This window comes from Takifugu rubripes, chromosome 18 (genome assembly GCF_901000725.2).
Source record: "Takifugu rubripes chromosome 18, fTakRub1.2, whole genome shotgun sequence".
Taxonomy (NCBI): Eukaryota; Metazoa; Chordata; class Actinopteri; order Tetraodontiformes; family Tetraodontidae; genus Takifugu; species Takifugu rubripes.
The window spans coordinates 9773956-9785216 of record NC_042302.1 but is presented as its reverse complement, the minus strand read 5'-3'; the positions used below and the strand labels follow the sequence as shown (position 1 = coordinate 9785216).

General features: G+C 49.4%; 1 protein-coding gene across 2 annotated transcripts; it reads right to left on the bottom strand.

Moving 5' to 3' along the window:
- Positions 1-4744: 4744 nt before the first annotated feature.
- On the bottom strand, positions 4745-8143 carry LOC101073937 (amphoterin-induced protein 2-like). 2 transcript variants are annotated; one of them, XM_029825844.1, is made up of 2 exons: positions 8067-8143; positions 4745-7610 (listed from the first exon to the last, which is right to left on the bottom strand). In XM_029825844.1, the coding sequence occupies exon 2, from the start codon at positions 7500-7502 to the stop codon at positions 6012-6014; it is 1491 nt and encodes a 496-aa protein (XP_029681704.1). In that variant the 5' UTR covers positions 7503-7610; positions 8067-8143; the 3' UTR covers positions 4745-6011. The 2 variants fall into 2 exon arrangements, with proteins under 2 accessions (XP_029681704.1, XP_029681705.1); XM_029825845.1 differs by having other exon boundaries at positions 8021-8112.
- Positions 8144-11261: the final 3118 nt, after the last annotated feature.

Genomic DNA, 11261 nt, shown 5'->3' with positions numbered 1-11261 from the left:
GGCATCAAACGCATTAGAATTAAGAGGCGCCGTTCGGCCGGCAGGGGGCGCCAGAGCGCTTCTATTCACCAGTAACTTCCACAAACACCTGAAATAAACCAACGAAATAACATCGACAGCATGAACGTGAGTGTTTCAGCTGCGCGACCTTCAGCGTGCTCGTCTGCGTGCTCGTCTGCGTGCTCGTCAGCGTGCTCGTCTGCGTGCTCGTCAGCGTGGGGGGACGCGTGGCGGTGCTGCTGCTTCCCCAAACACGCGTGTTCACTCATCATTTTTGAACATGCACTCACAGATTAATGAGCACAAGCTTCTCCCCCAGCAGGATTAGGCCGGCGCCAGGGGCCCCGCCCACAAAGAGCGCTCATTTTGATTATTAAAAGCAGAGGACAGGGGAGACCAACTGGGTTTTGGTTCCTGTTGGGGCCACTCTTCTGCTCTAAGAGGATTACTGCTTACGTAAGGGTCCCAGGATAAAAGCTGCCGTTCCCTCAGACTGGATCCTGAACCCTGGTGTTCTGTCCTGTATGTTAATGCTTCGTTACCTGTGTAGCCGTTTGGCTCTGAGCCTTGATGCTCGGGAAGCAGGCCGGGTGCTAATAACCTGCCCGTCAATGTCTCCGTCTCCTCTGGAACGTCTGGAAACCTTCAGTCCGTCATCGGCCTGAAAGCGAGCAGCAGGAACTCAGCAGGTCCTTTATTCACTCCTGACGCCCCCCCGCTGATGAAGCAGCACGACCCGCCTCCTGAATCCCCGCGGCCCGATATTCCAGACAGCAACGTTGCTCCTCGGGTTCCCGGCTGCGATATTCCACAGTCGGGTCCTGATGTCACATCCTGGGTCGAGCTGCAAACCGCCACAAAACAATGAAACCCCCCCGTTGGCTGTTGCCAGGACAACAGATGTCCTTTTTGGGGGGGTTTCCTCATCAGTTGGGTGACTGATTGGTAACCTTCATTGGAAGCTAATTAGCTTCATACTTAATTCGTTTTTTCTTTCTTTTGAAATGTTAAACTGTGTTTTTGTATTTGTGTCCTGATGTGAGCTGCACTGATTTCACTGTGCACCTTTGCTAATGTTGCCCGTAGCAATGCTAATGCTAACGCTAACGGGCTCGTCTGAGTGAATGTTGGGATCTTTCCCAGCTGAAGGTCCGAGGTTGGGACCACACACCTCCTCACCTCAGCTGTGATGGTCCCAGTTTACTAATGCTGCCGTTAGCAGCCGATGCTTGATTAGCTTCAAAGAGAGACGACATCACATTCAAGGTCAAAACTGTCTTTGGTGTCTGCAGATAAGACTTTGACCTTCCTTCCAGCAGCTTTGATCCAAATGTCCCCTGAGTGAGGGCTTTAAATGTGTGTGTGTGTGTGTGTGTGTGTATGTGTGTGTGTGTGTGTGTGTGTGTGGGGGGGGGGGGGTTAGCATTCCTGAGTAAACGTTGGGGACTCGTCCCAGCAGCTCAGGACGGAACTGCTGGTGTCCACAGACATGGGTCCACATGTGGAGGTTTGGCCACACAGCTGGGACACTGAGGAGACTACTGGTCACTACTGGTCACTACTGTTTAATTACTGGTCACTACCGCTCACTACTGTTTAATTACCGGTCACTACTGTTTAATTACTGGTCGCAACTGTTTAATTACTGGTCACAACTCTTTAATTACTGGTCACTACTGTTTAATTACTGGTCACTACTGGTCACTACTGTTTAATTACTGGTCACTACTGTTTAATTACTGGTCACAACTGTTTAATTACTGGTCACAACTCTTTAATTACGGGTCACTACTGTTTAATTACTGGTCACTACTGTTTAATTACTGGTCACTACTGGTTAATTACTGGTCACAGCAGTTTAATTACTGGTCACTACTGTTTAATTACTGGTCAATAAGGTGTAATTACTGGTCACTACTGGTCACTACTGTTCAATTACTGGTCACAACTGTTTAATTACTGGTCACTACTGTTTAATTACTGGTCACTACTGGTCACTACTCTTTAATTACTGTCACTACTGTTTAATTACTGGTCACTACTGTTTAATTACTGGTCACTACTGGTCACTACTGTTTAATTACTGGTCACTACTGTTTAATTACTGGTCACAACTGTTTAATTACTGGTCACAGCTCTTTAATTACTGGTCACTACTGTTTAATTACTGGTCATTACTGTTTAATTACTGGTCAGTACTCTTTAATTACTGTCACTACTGTTTAATTACTGGTCACTACTGTTTAATTACTGTCACTACTGGTCACTACTGTTTAATTACTGGTCACTACTGTTTAATTACCGGTCACTACTGTTTAATTACTGGTCACAACTGTTTAATTACTGGTCACAGCTCTTTAATTACTGGTCACTACTGTTTATTTACTGGTCACTACTGTTTAATTACCGGTCACTACTGTTTAATTACTGGTCACAACTCTTTAATTACTGGTCACTACTGTTTAATTACTGGTCACTACTGTTTAATTACTGGTCACAGCAGTTTAATTACTGGTCACTACTGTTTAATTACTGGTCACTAAGGTGTAATTACTGGTCACTACTGGTCACTACTGTTTAATTACTGGTCACTACTGTTTAATTACTGTCACTACTGGTCACTACTGTTTAATTACTGGTCATTACTGTTTAATTATTGGTCACTACTGGTCATTACTGTTTAATTACTGGTCACTACTGTTTAATTACTGGTCACAACTGTTTAATTACTGGTCACTACTGTTTAATTACTGGTCACTACTGGTCACTACTCTTTAATTACTGTCACTACTGTTTAATTACTGGTCACTACTGTTTAATTACTGTCACTACTGGTCACTACTGTTTAATTACTGGTCACTACTGTTTAATTACTGTCACTACTGGTCACTACTGTTTAATTACTGGTCAATACTGTTTAATTACTGGTCACTACTGTTTAATTACTGGTCACTACTGGTCACTACTCTTTAATTACTGGTCACTACTGGTCACTACTCTTTAATTACTGTCACTACTGGTCACTACTGTTTAATTACTGGTCAATACTGTTTAATTACTGGTCACTACTGGTTACTACTGTTTAATTACTGGTCACTACTGTTTAATTACTGGTCACTACTGTTTAATTACTGTCACTACTGGTCACTACTGTTTAATTACTGGTCACTACTGTTTAATTACTGGTCACTACTGGTCACTACTGTTTAATTACTGGTCACTACTGTTTAATTACTGTCACTAATTTTTAATTACTGGTCACTACTGTTTAATTACTGGTCACTACTGGTCACTACTGGGTAACTACTGGCCACTACTGGTCAACTACTGGTCACTACTGTTTAATTACTGGTCACTATTTTTTGATTACTGGTCAACTACTGGTCACTACTGTTTAATTACTGGTCAACTACTGGTCACCACTGTTTCATTACCGGTCAACACTGTTTAATTACTGGTCACCACTGTTTAATTACTGGTCACTACTGTTTAATAACTGGTCACAATTGGTCACTACTGTTTAATTACTGGTCGCTACTGTTTAATTACTGGTCACTACTGGTCACTACTGGTTAATTACTGGTCACTACTGTATAATTACTATCACTACTGGTCACTACTGTTTAATTACTGGTCACTACTGTTTAATTACTGTCACTACTGGTCAATACTGTTTAATTACTGGTCAATACTGTTTAATTACTGGTCACTACTGGTCACTACTGTTTAATTACTGGTCACTAATGTTTAATAACTGGTCACTACTGTTTAATTACGGGTCATTACTGTTTAATTACTGGTCACTTCTGTTTAATTACTGGTCACTACTGGTCAACTACTGGTCACTACACCCAAGTAAAGAGGAAAATCTCTTCCACCAGACTTTTCTAGCATGAGCTGAGGGCCACCAGATCCTCAGTACCATCAACAGGAACTTGGCGTTCCCATGGAAACAGAGCCTGAGATTGAACCAATGACCTGCAACGCTACAAGGTGCTTCAGCCGTCTGCAGATCCTCCTGGTGTCTCATCGACTCTGCACATCCATCCCTGACATCTCATAACAACAAGTCCACCAACTTGGTCCCAAACGCTTCCGGTTTTTATGGCTGGACGTCCAAAATGCCTGTAAGAGGATTTTTGTAAAATGCGATTTGACTTACAATGAGATTATTTGCTAAATCCTTCTGATGTAACATGACTTTCTCATTTTTCACTCCAACTGCCTGTAAAGAACGAAGAGGACAGAGGGACACAGGTTAGGACAGGGGGACACAGGTTAGGACAGAGGGACACAGGTTAGGACAGAAGGACACAGGTTAGGACAGAAGGACACAGGTTGAGACAGAGGGACACAGGTTAGGACAGAGGGACACAGGTTAGGACAGAGGGACACAGGTTAGGACAGAGGGACACAGATTAGGACAGAGGGACACAGGTTAGGACAGAAGGACACAGGTTGAGACAGAGGGACACAGGTTAGGACAGAGGGACACAGGTTAGGACAGAGGGACACACGTTAGGACAGAGGGACCCTTGTAAGGACAGAAGGACACAGGTTGAGACAGAAGGATCCTTGTAAGGACAGAAGGACACAGGTTGAGACAGAAGGACCCTTGTAAGGACAGAAGGACACAGGTTGAGACAGAAGGACCCTTGTAAGGACAGAAGGACACAGGGCATCCCAATGGAAAGCTTTTATTTCCTGTTGCTACATTAAAGCTGCATCTAACAGAAGAGACACCAAAGCTAAAACCTGAAGATTCAGCACAGACACGTTGGACAGCCGTGACAGGACGCACCAACATAGACGTCCTCACAGACGTACGTAGAAGAATGTGGGTCGTGTTGGGCTCGGGGCCATCGGAGCAGACGTCCTTCTGACGTGGTGACACTTATCGGAGCTGACTGGAGCTTCAGCGCTCCGCCTGGTGTCTCGTCCCTCGGTGACGCTGCGAGGCCCCGGACCTGTTGTCCCGGCTCATCGTGTGTCCTGGTGGACAGTTCCAGACCTGGTCTATGGCACCCATTTGGAGAACTTGTGACTGATTGTGTCAGCGCCTCAGTAAAATGTTTTTTTAAGTTAAGAGATGACCTTTGACCTTTGGAAGGCAGAAACAGCCACCAGATCTTCTACCTGAAGCGAGTCTCAACCTGCCCTGACGTCCTGCTCAGGTGGCAGAAGTGAGTCATGTGATGTGTTTGCTCACTTTGACAACATCTTTGACAACATCTCAGACATTTAAGAGGGAACGTGAGGGACTGGAACCGTCAGGTTCAGAGGACAACTACATAAACAGCACATAACATAGTTATACCACATATGGAGGGACCCCCGGCAGGAGCCAGGCTACGCTAGGCTAATGTTCAGGTTATGTACTCAGTAAAGATAAACAGTCAAAGCTAAAGGTCCTTGTTTCTGTCCTCACTTGTCTCGCTGTCACATGGACAGTGAGACAGTTTGAGGTTCCAGTCTGGTCAGATGTTCCCACTAAAGCACCTTCTCACATCTGCTCTCTTCAGGGAATTCAGATGTTTTTTCAGTTTATTCTAAGACAACTGTCCAGTAGGAAATGGCAGGACATCCTGTCCATAACACAGGACGTGGACTAGATGAACCAGGGACCAGACGAGGGACAGCAGCAGTTCCCTGATGTTTTAGAGTTCTGGATCTGAAAGCTCTTTTGTTTAACATCGAATTTAACACAAATTCATTTCAATTTATGTAAAAATAAATGTGAGGAATCTTTTAGAGTCCAAATATGGACCACAATTGTCCCCCATACAGACAGGAAGGGGACACAATAACAGGGTCACAGGAAAGACATTGAACACAGTAGATTCTGAAACAGCCTCTGAAGTGGGTCGATCCCAACGCTGGAACTCCAAACTAAAAACCCACATTTGGCTTTATGGTCCCTGCAGAAACGGAGCTGTTAAACATTAAACACTAAAATTACAAGACTCACAACATTAATTTCCAAATCAGACTAATTAACCCTAAACGTGGCTTCAGGTGCCGTCCTCTGGCTCTGGGACGTGAGCAGGATCGGACTGACTTTGTCCCACTGTCCTACTTCCATTTTTGAGAATTCCCTCAGTGGCAACATGACCTGAGAACATGGGTGTTGATTTGGAGACGCCGTTCCCGGTGTCCTCTGTCTGCGGCTCTATAAAGATCACCCTCTTCCCATTCGACCTCCGCTGTCCTGCTTCCATCTCTCTGGGGTCCGAGCAGAGGACAAGCGCCCGTCCTCCGCACCGTCTCCCCCCTTGGTTGTCCCGACATCGGCAGGGTGTGAGGTAGAGGTAGAGGAGCACCAGTATGATGCTGACCACGCAGGAAGCCAGGGTAGTGAAAGCTGTGTTGAAATGTTCGGAACCACTGCGATGAGCCGGATCTCTGCCGGCGTCTCCGACCACCACCCTGACCTCCCTCGACCCACTGGGGCTGTAGGGACGCCCCTGTGGTGCCACACAAGCATAAGTTCCAGAATCTTCCAGCCGAACTGAGTGGATCTCAAGTGTACCGTTGGGGAAAACCATGAAATGGGAATTTGGGTCACTGGCTGATGAGTTCACCACAGCTGTGGGGGTGACCCAGAAGACCCATGTGATGTTTGGACCTCGAAACCCCAGACACGGCACTTGGAGCCATTTGCCTGGTTCAACATGGTACGTCTTTGCCACTGAAGCAACATTGGACTCTACTGACTGGTTACACTCAGAACTTGAATCATCTAAACAGGGGTACTGACCTTGAAAATCCACAAGGGGTTCATACTGTTTCCACAGCCAGTACTCCAGCAGCGCCTGTAAGGGACAGTCGCACACCAGCGGGTTTCCTTGCGAATAAATCCCAATGTGTGGCGCAAGAGACAGTAGGGTCTGAAGGGGAAGCCCGGTGAGCCTGTTATACGACAGATCCAGAAGACTTAAGTTACGGGGACCTCCTGTCTCAGAAAAAAGCCCCAGGGGGAAGTTCTTCAGTCTGTTACCGGAGAGATAGAACCTGTGGAGGCGGTGGAGGCCAGTGAACGCACCGGGCTCAATCTGGCTGATCTGGTTACCAAAAAGGAGAAGCTCTTTCAGTTCATTCAGACCTGCAAAGATGGAGGAGTTGAGCTCTTTTATCTGGTTAGAGGACAGATCCAGGTGGGCGAGGCGGGGCATAGCAGCAAAAGCCTCCGGCCCGATCAGCCTCACTGAGTTTCTGTTCAGAACCAGCGTAACCAGCCTCCCAAAGGAGCCTGAAATCCAGCCAACCTGCAGGGCAGCGAGGGCGTTGTGGCTCAGGTCCAGCCACGTGGCGTATCCTGGGAGGTCAAAGGGCAGCACAGACAGATTACCGCTGCTACAGGAAATTATATCACTGGCACAGAGACAGGACATCGGGCAGGTGGCCACGGAGGGACGGGAGCCAAGACACAGAGACAGCAGCAGGGCCACGGTGGCGCCGCCTCCGGCAGTGCGGCGGCAGCCCCGAGACACGGTCGGAGGCATCCTGGCGTTCCTTGTGGACGGAGTCTCAAATTACTCTCTCGCCTGGTTCACTCATGACAGGATGAGGAGCCTCTGAGGCTGGACGGCCGCAATGGACTCAGGAGGATCCTGCAAGGACACGAGAAATGAGCCTCATCTCCGTTTGAGGAGCCATTTTGTGCTTCTGCCCTCACACACGGAGTCAAATGACATAACAACATATTTATGAGCAGAAGAAGCCATCAAGGAAACAAGGAAGGTGTGTGTGTGTGCGTGTGTGTGTGTGCGCGTGTGTGTGTGCGCGCGCGTGTGTGTGTGTGTGTGTGTGTGTGTGTGTGTGTGTGTGTGTGTGTGTGTGTGTGTGAGAGAGAGACAGAGACAGAGACAGACAGACAGAGATGGAACCTTGTTTTCAGCATTAAAAGCAGAGCTAATGTACAACACAAGATCATTTCTACAGTGTAAAATCACAGTTCAGAAACATCTGTGTCATAAGAGCAAAGAGGAAGTTTCCGGGATCAACCGATCAATAAATCTACCTTTAATCCAGCAGCTCAAAGAAGAAGAGAGACGGTAACAGCTCACCTGTCTCACCACATCTGGCTTCACCGTGAGCTCCACACGCACCCGAACGCATCACACTCCTGAAATCCTGAACTTCCTCTCCTTCCTGTGGAGTGTTGGGGGAGGAGGCAGAGGGGAGGGGGGGAGGCAGAGGGGAGGGGAGGGGAGGGGGCGGGGGAGTTCCACTCAACCCTCCTGCGGTGGGAGGACGAAACATCAGGGAAGCTGCAGCTCAGCTGTCTCACCTGCTGCTTGTTGCTGTGGGAGGGGTTGTCCTGGGAGTAAGGGGGGGGAGGGGGAGAGAGAGGATGAGAGGGAGGGAGAGATGGAGGGAGGGAGAGAGAGTGAGGGAGGGAGGGAGAGAGAGGGAGGGAGGGAGGGAGAGAGAGGGAGAGAGGAGGGAGGGAGGGAGGGAGGGAGGGAGGGAGAGAGAGGGAGGGAGGGAGAGAGAGGATGAGAGGGATGGAGGGAGGGAGAGAGAGGAGGGAGGGAGGGAGAGAGAGTGAGGGAGGGAGGGAGGAGAGAGAGGGAGGGAGGGAGGGAGGGAGAGGGTGAGGGAGAGGGTGAGGGAGAGAGGGAGAGGGAGGGAGGGAGGGAGAGAGAGGGAGGGAGGGAGAGGGAGGGGGAGGGAGGGGGAGAGAGGGAGGGAGGGAGAGGATGAGAGAGGGGGAGAGGGGGAGAGATAGGATAAGAGGGAGGGAGAGAGGGGAGAGAGGGAGAGAGAGAGAGAGTGAGGGAGAGGATGAGAGAGAGGGAGAGGGGGAGAGATAGGATAAGAGGGAGGGAGAGAGTGAGGGAGGGAGGGAGAGGGTGAGGGAGAGAGGGAGAGAGAGGGTGAGGGAGAGAGGGAGAGGGAGGGAGGGAGAGAGAGTGAGGGAGGGAGAGATGGAGGGAGAGAGGGAGAGGATGAGAGAGGGGGAGAGATAGGATAAGAGGGAGGGGAGGGAGAGAGAGAGGAGGGAGGGAGAGGGAGGGAGAGAGAGAGGGAGGGAGGGAGAGAGGGAGGGAGAGATGGAGGGAGAGGATGGACGAAGGGAGAGGGGAGGCCAGAGATAGGATACGAGGAGAGAGGGAGGGAGAGAGAGGTGAGGGAGGTCGAGGAATGAAGATGAGAGGGAGCGATGAGGGGGGGAGAGGATGAGGGAGAGATGGATTGAGGATGAGAGATGGAGGGAGGAGAGATGTGAGGGATGAGGAGGAGAGAGGCGAGGAGAGCGAGATGAGGGAGGGAGGAGAGAGGGAGGGAGGGAGGAGAGAGAGGGAGGAGACGAGAGGAGAGGGAGAGAGAGGGAGGGAGAGGGAGGGAGAGAGGGGAGGGAGAGAGGGAGAGAGGGAGAGGATGAGAGGGGGAGAGGGGGAGAGATAGGATAAGAGGGAGGGAGAGTGAGGGAGGGAGAGATGGAGGGAGAGAGAGTGAGGGAGGGAGAGATGGAGGGAGAGAGGGAGAGGATGAGAGGGAGGGAGAGGGAGGCAGAGATGGAGAGAGGCAGGGAGGGAGAGAGAGTGAGGGAGGGTAGAGGATGAGAGAGAGGGAGAGAGAGGGGGAGAGATGGAGAGGGAGAGATGGAGGGAGGGAGAGATTTAGGGAGAGGGAGGGAGGGGGAGAGGGAGGGAGGGAGGGGGAGAGGGGAGGGAGGGAGGAGAGAGAGAGAATGAGGGAGGGAGAGGGAGGGAGAGAGTGAGGGAGAGCGAGAGAGTGAGGGAGGGAGAGAGTGAGGGAGAGCGAGAGAGTGAGGGAGGGAGAGAGAGGGAGGATCAAGTGGGCGGAGTTAGAGCCTCGGCATCGGCAGCATTTAGTGAAAATGATCAAATTGGATCCATCAGAAATCCCAAACTCGTCTCACTAACGAGATTATTTGGTGCTGCTGGTCCAGACGAGTCACCGTCGTTAGTCCGATGACATCATTAACTCTCAGGCGCCTCAGCTTCATCCACCTCAATCAAGCCACTGTCCATCTGATACATACGTGCACGTGCGCGTGTGCACGCTGGCTGCTGATGCTCCGTCTGCACTCACCACTTCCCTCATCATCACGTTACAATGACTCTCACTGAGTTTAATTGCTGGATTTGGGGAACGATGGTTGAAATCCAGAGATTTCCCATCATGCATCTGTCCCACCGCTGGGCGACGCTGGGCTGGACTCCTCAGAGATAAGGTCAACGTCTGTGACCTTCAACCTCGTCTCCTTCAGCAGACTGCTGCTGGATTCAGGAGCCAGAAACATCTGACAGCCTCAGCTCTTTCTCTCAGGCCTCCGTCCTCCTGCAGGGGTGAAGGTGGGTGAAGGTGGGTGAAGGTGGGTGAAGGTGGGTGAAGGTGGGCAGGAAGCTGATGATGAAGGACCAACACCACCGTCTTTATTAGCATTTATTAGAACCACGTCTACACTAATGAGGTTTTTTGACAGACAATAAGTTCAGATGTTCATCACAGCTCTGACGGCAACACAAAACAAGATCTGATGTGATGGCACTGATGTGTGAGAGGGGGTGAAGGATGCAGGTGGACCAGCAGGAACATCCAATAATAGGCACAAAGATGCCGCTTCAGGACCCAGGTCCATTAAAGGTGTGTCGTGACATCGTGACGTCAGCAGAAGTGACGGTGGTCTTCGCTGGGGTAAACACCTGTCAGACAGGTAAGTCTCTTTCCCGATATTTTTCAGTGGAGAAATGGTTCCCTCTCGTGGCTACATGGAGTAACTACACACTGCACAGCAGTGAGAGGCTTGTTAATCAATAATATAAAAGTGATGTGTGTTATAAAACGACAGCCACACACTTACTGCTGGAGTTAAAGACGTGAGGCGTCTGATGTATAGTTACGCTTCACTTCTGAACATATTCAAAATAAAACAAGCCTACAGTCGGTGTGTGCTGCAACCATTGTCCACGTGTCCATATTCTTCGTTGCAGCTGTAGTTCATGTGGATATAAGTGTGTTTTGAGGGTTTACGTTACACTCTGTTAGAACTGTCTGTTCAGTCTCTGGGCTAAATCTGAACTTTTGTTCAGGTTAAAGTTCACAAGTCAAGGAACCAGATGTTTCTTTGTTGAAGCGGCGCTAAAATGGCTGCACATCAGGAAGAAACAGCAGCAGGAGAGGGTGGAGACCTGCGTAACCATGGAGACAGATTAGTGGTCATCCATAGTAGAACTTGTGATCTGATGTTATGATATCTGATGTCGCAGGAACAGACTGTCCCTCTAATT

Bases quoted from the DNA above. Each gene is read 5' to 3' on its own strand.
- LOC101073937 (XM_029825844.1), bottom strand. From the start codon at position 7,502: ATGCCTCCGACCGTGTCTCGGGGCTGCCGCCGCACTGCCGGAGGCGGC.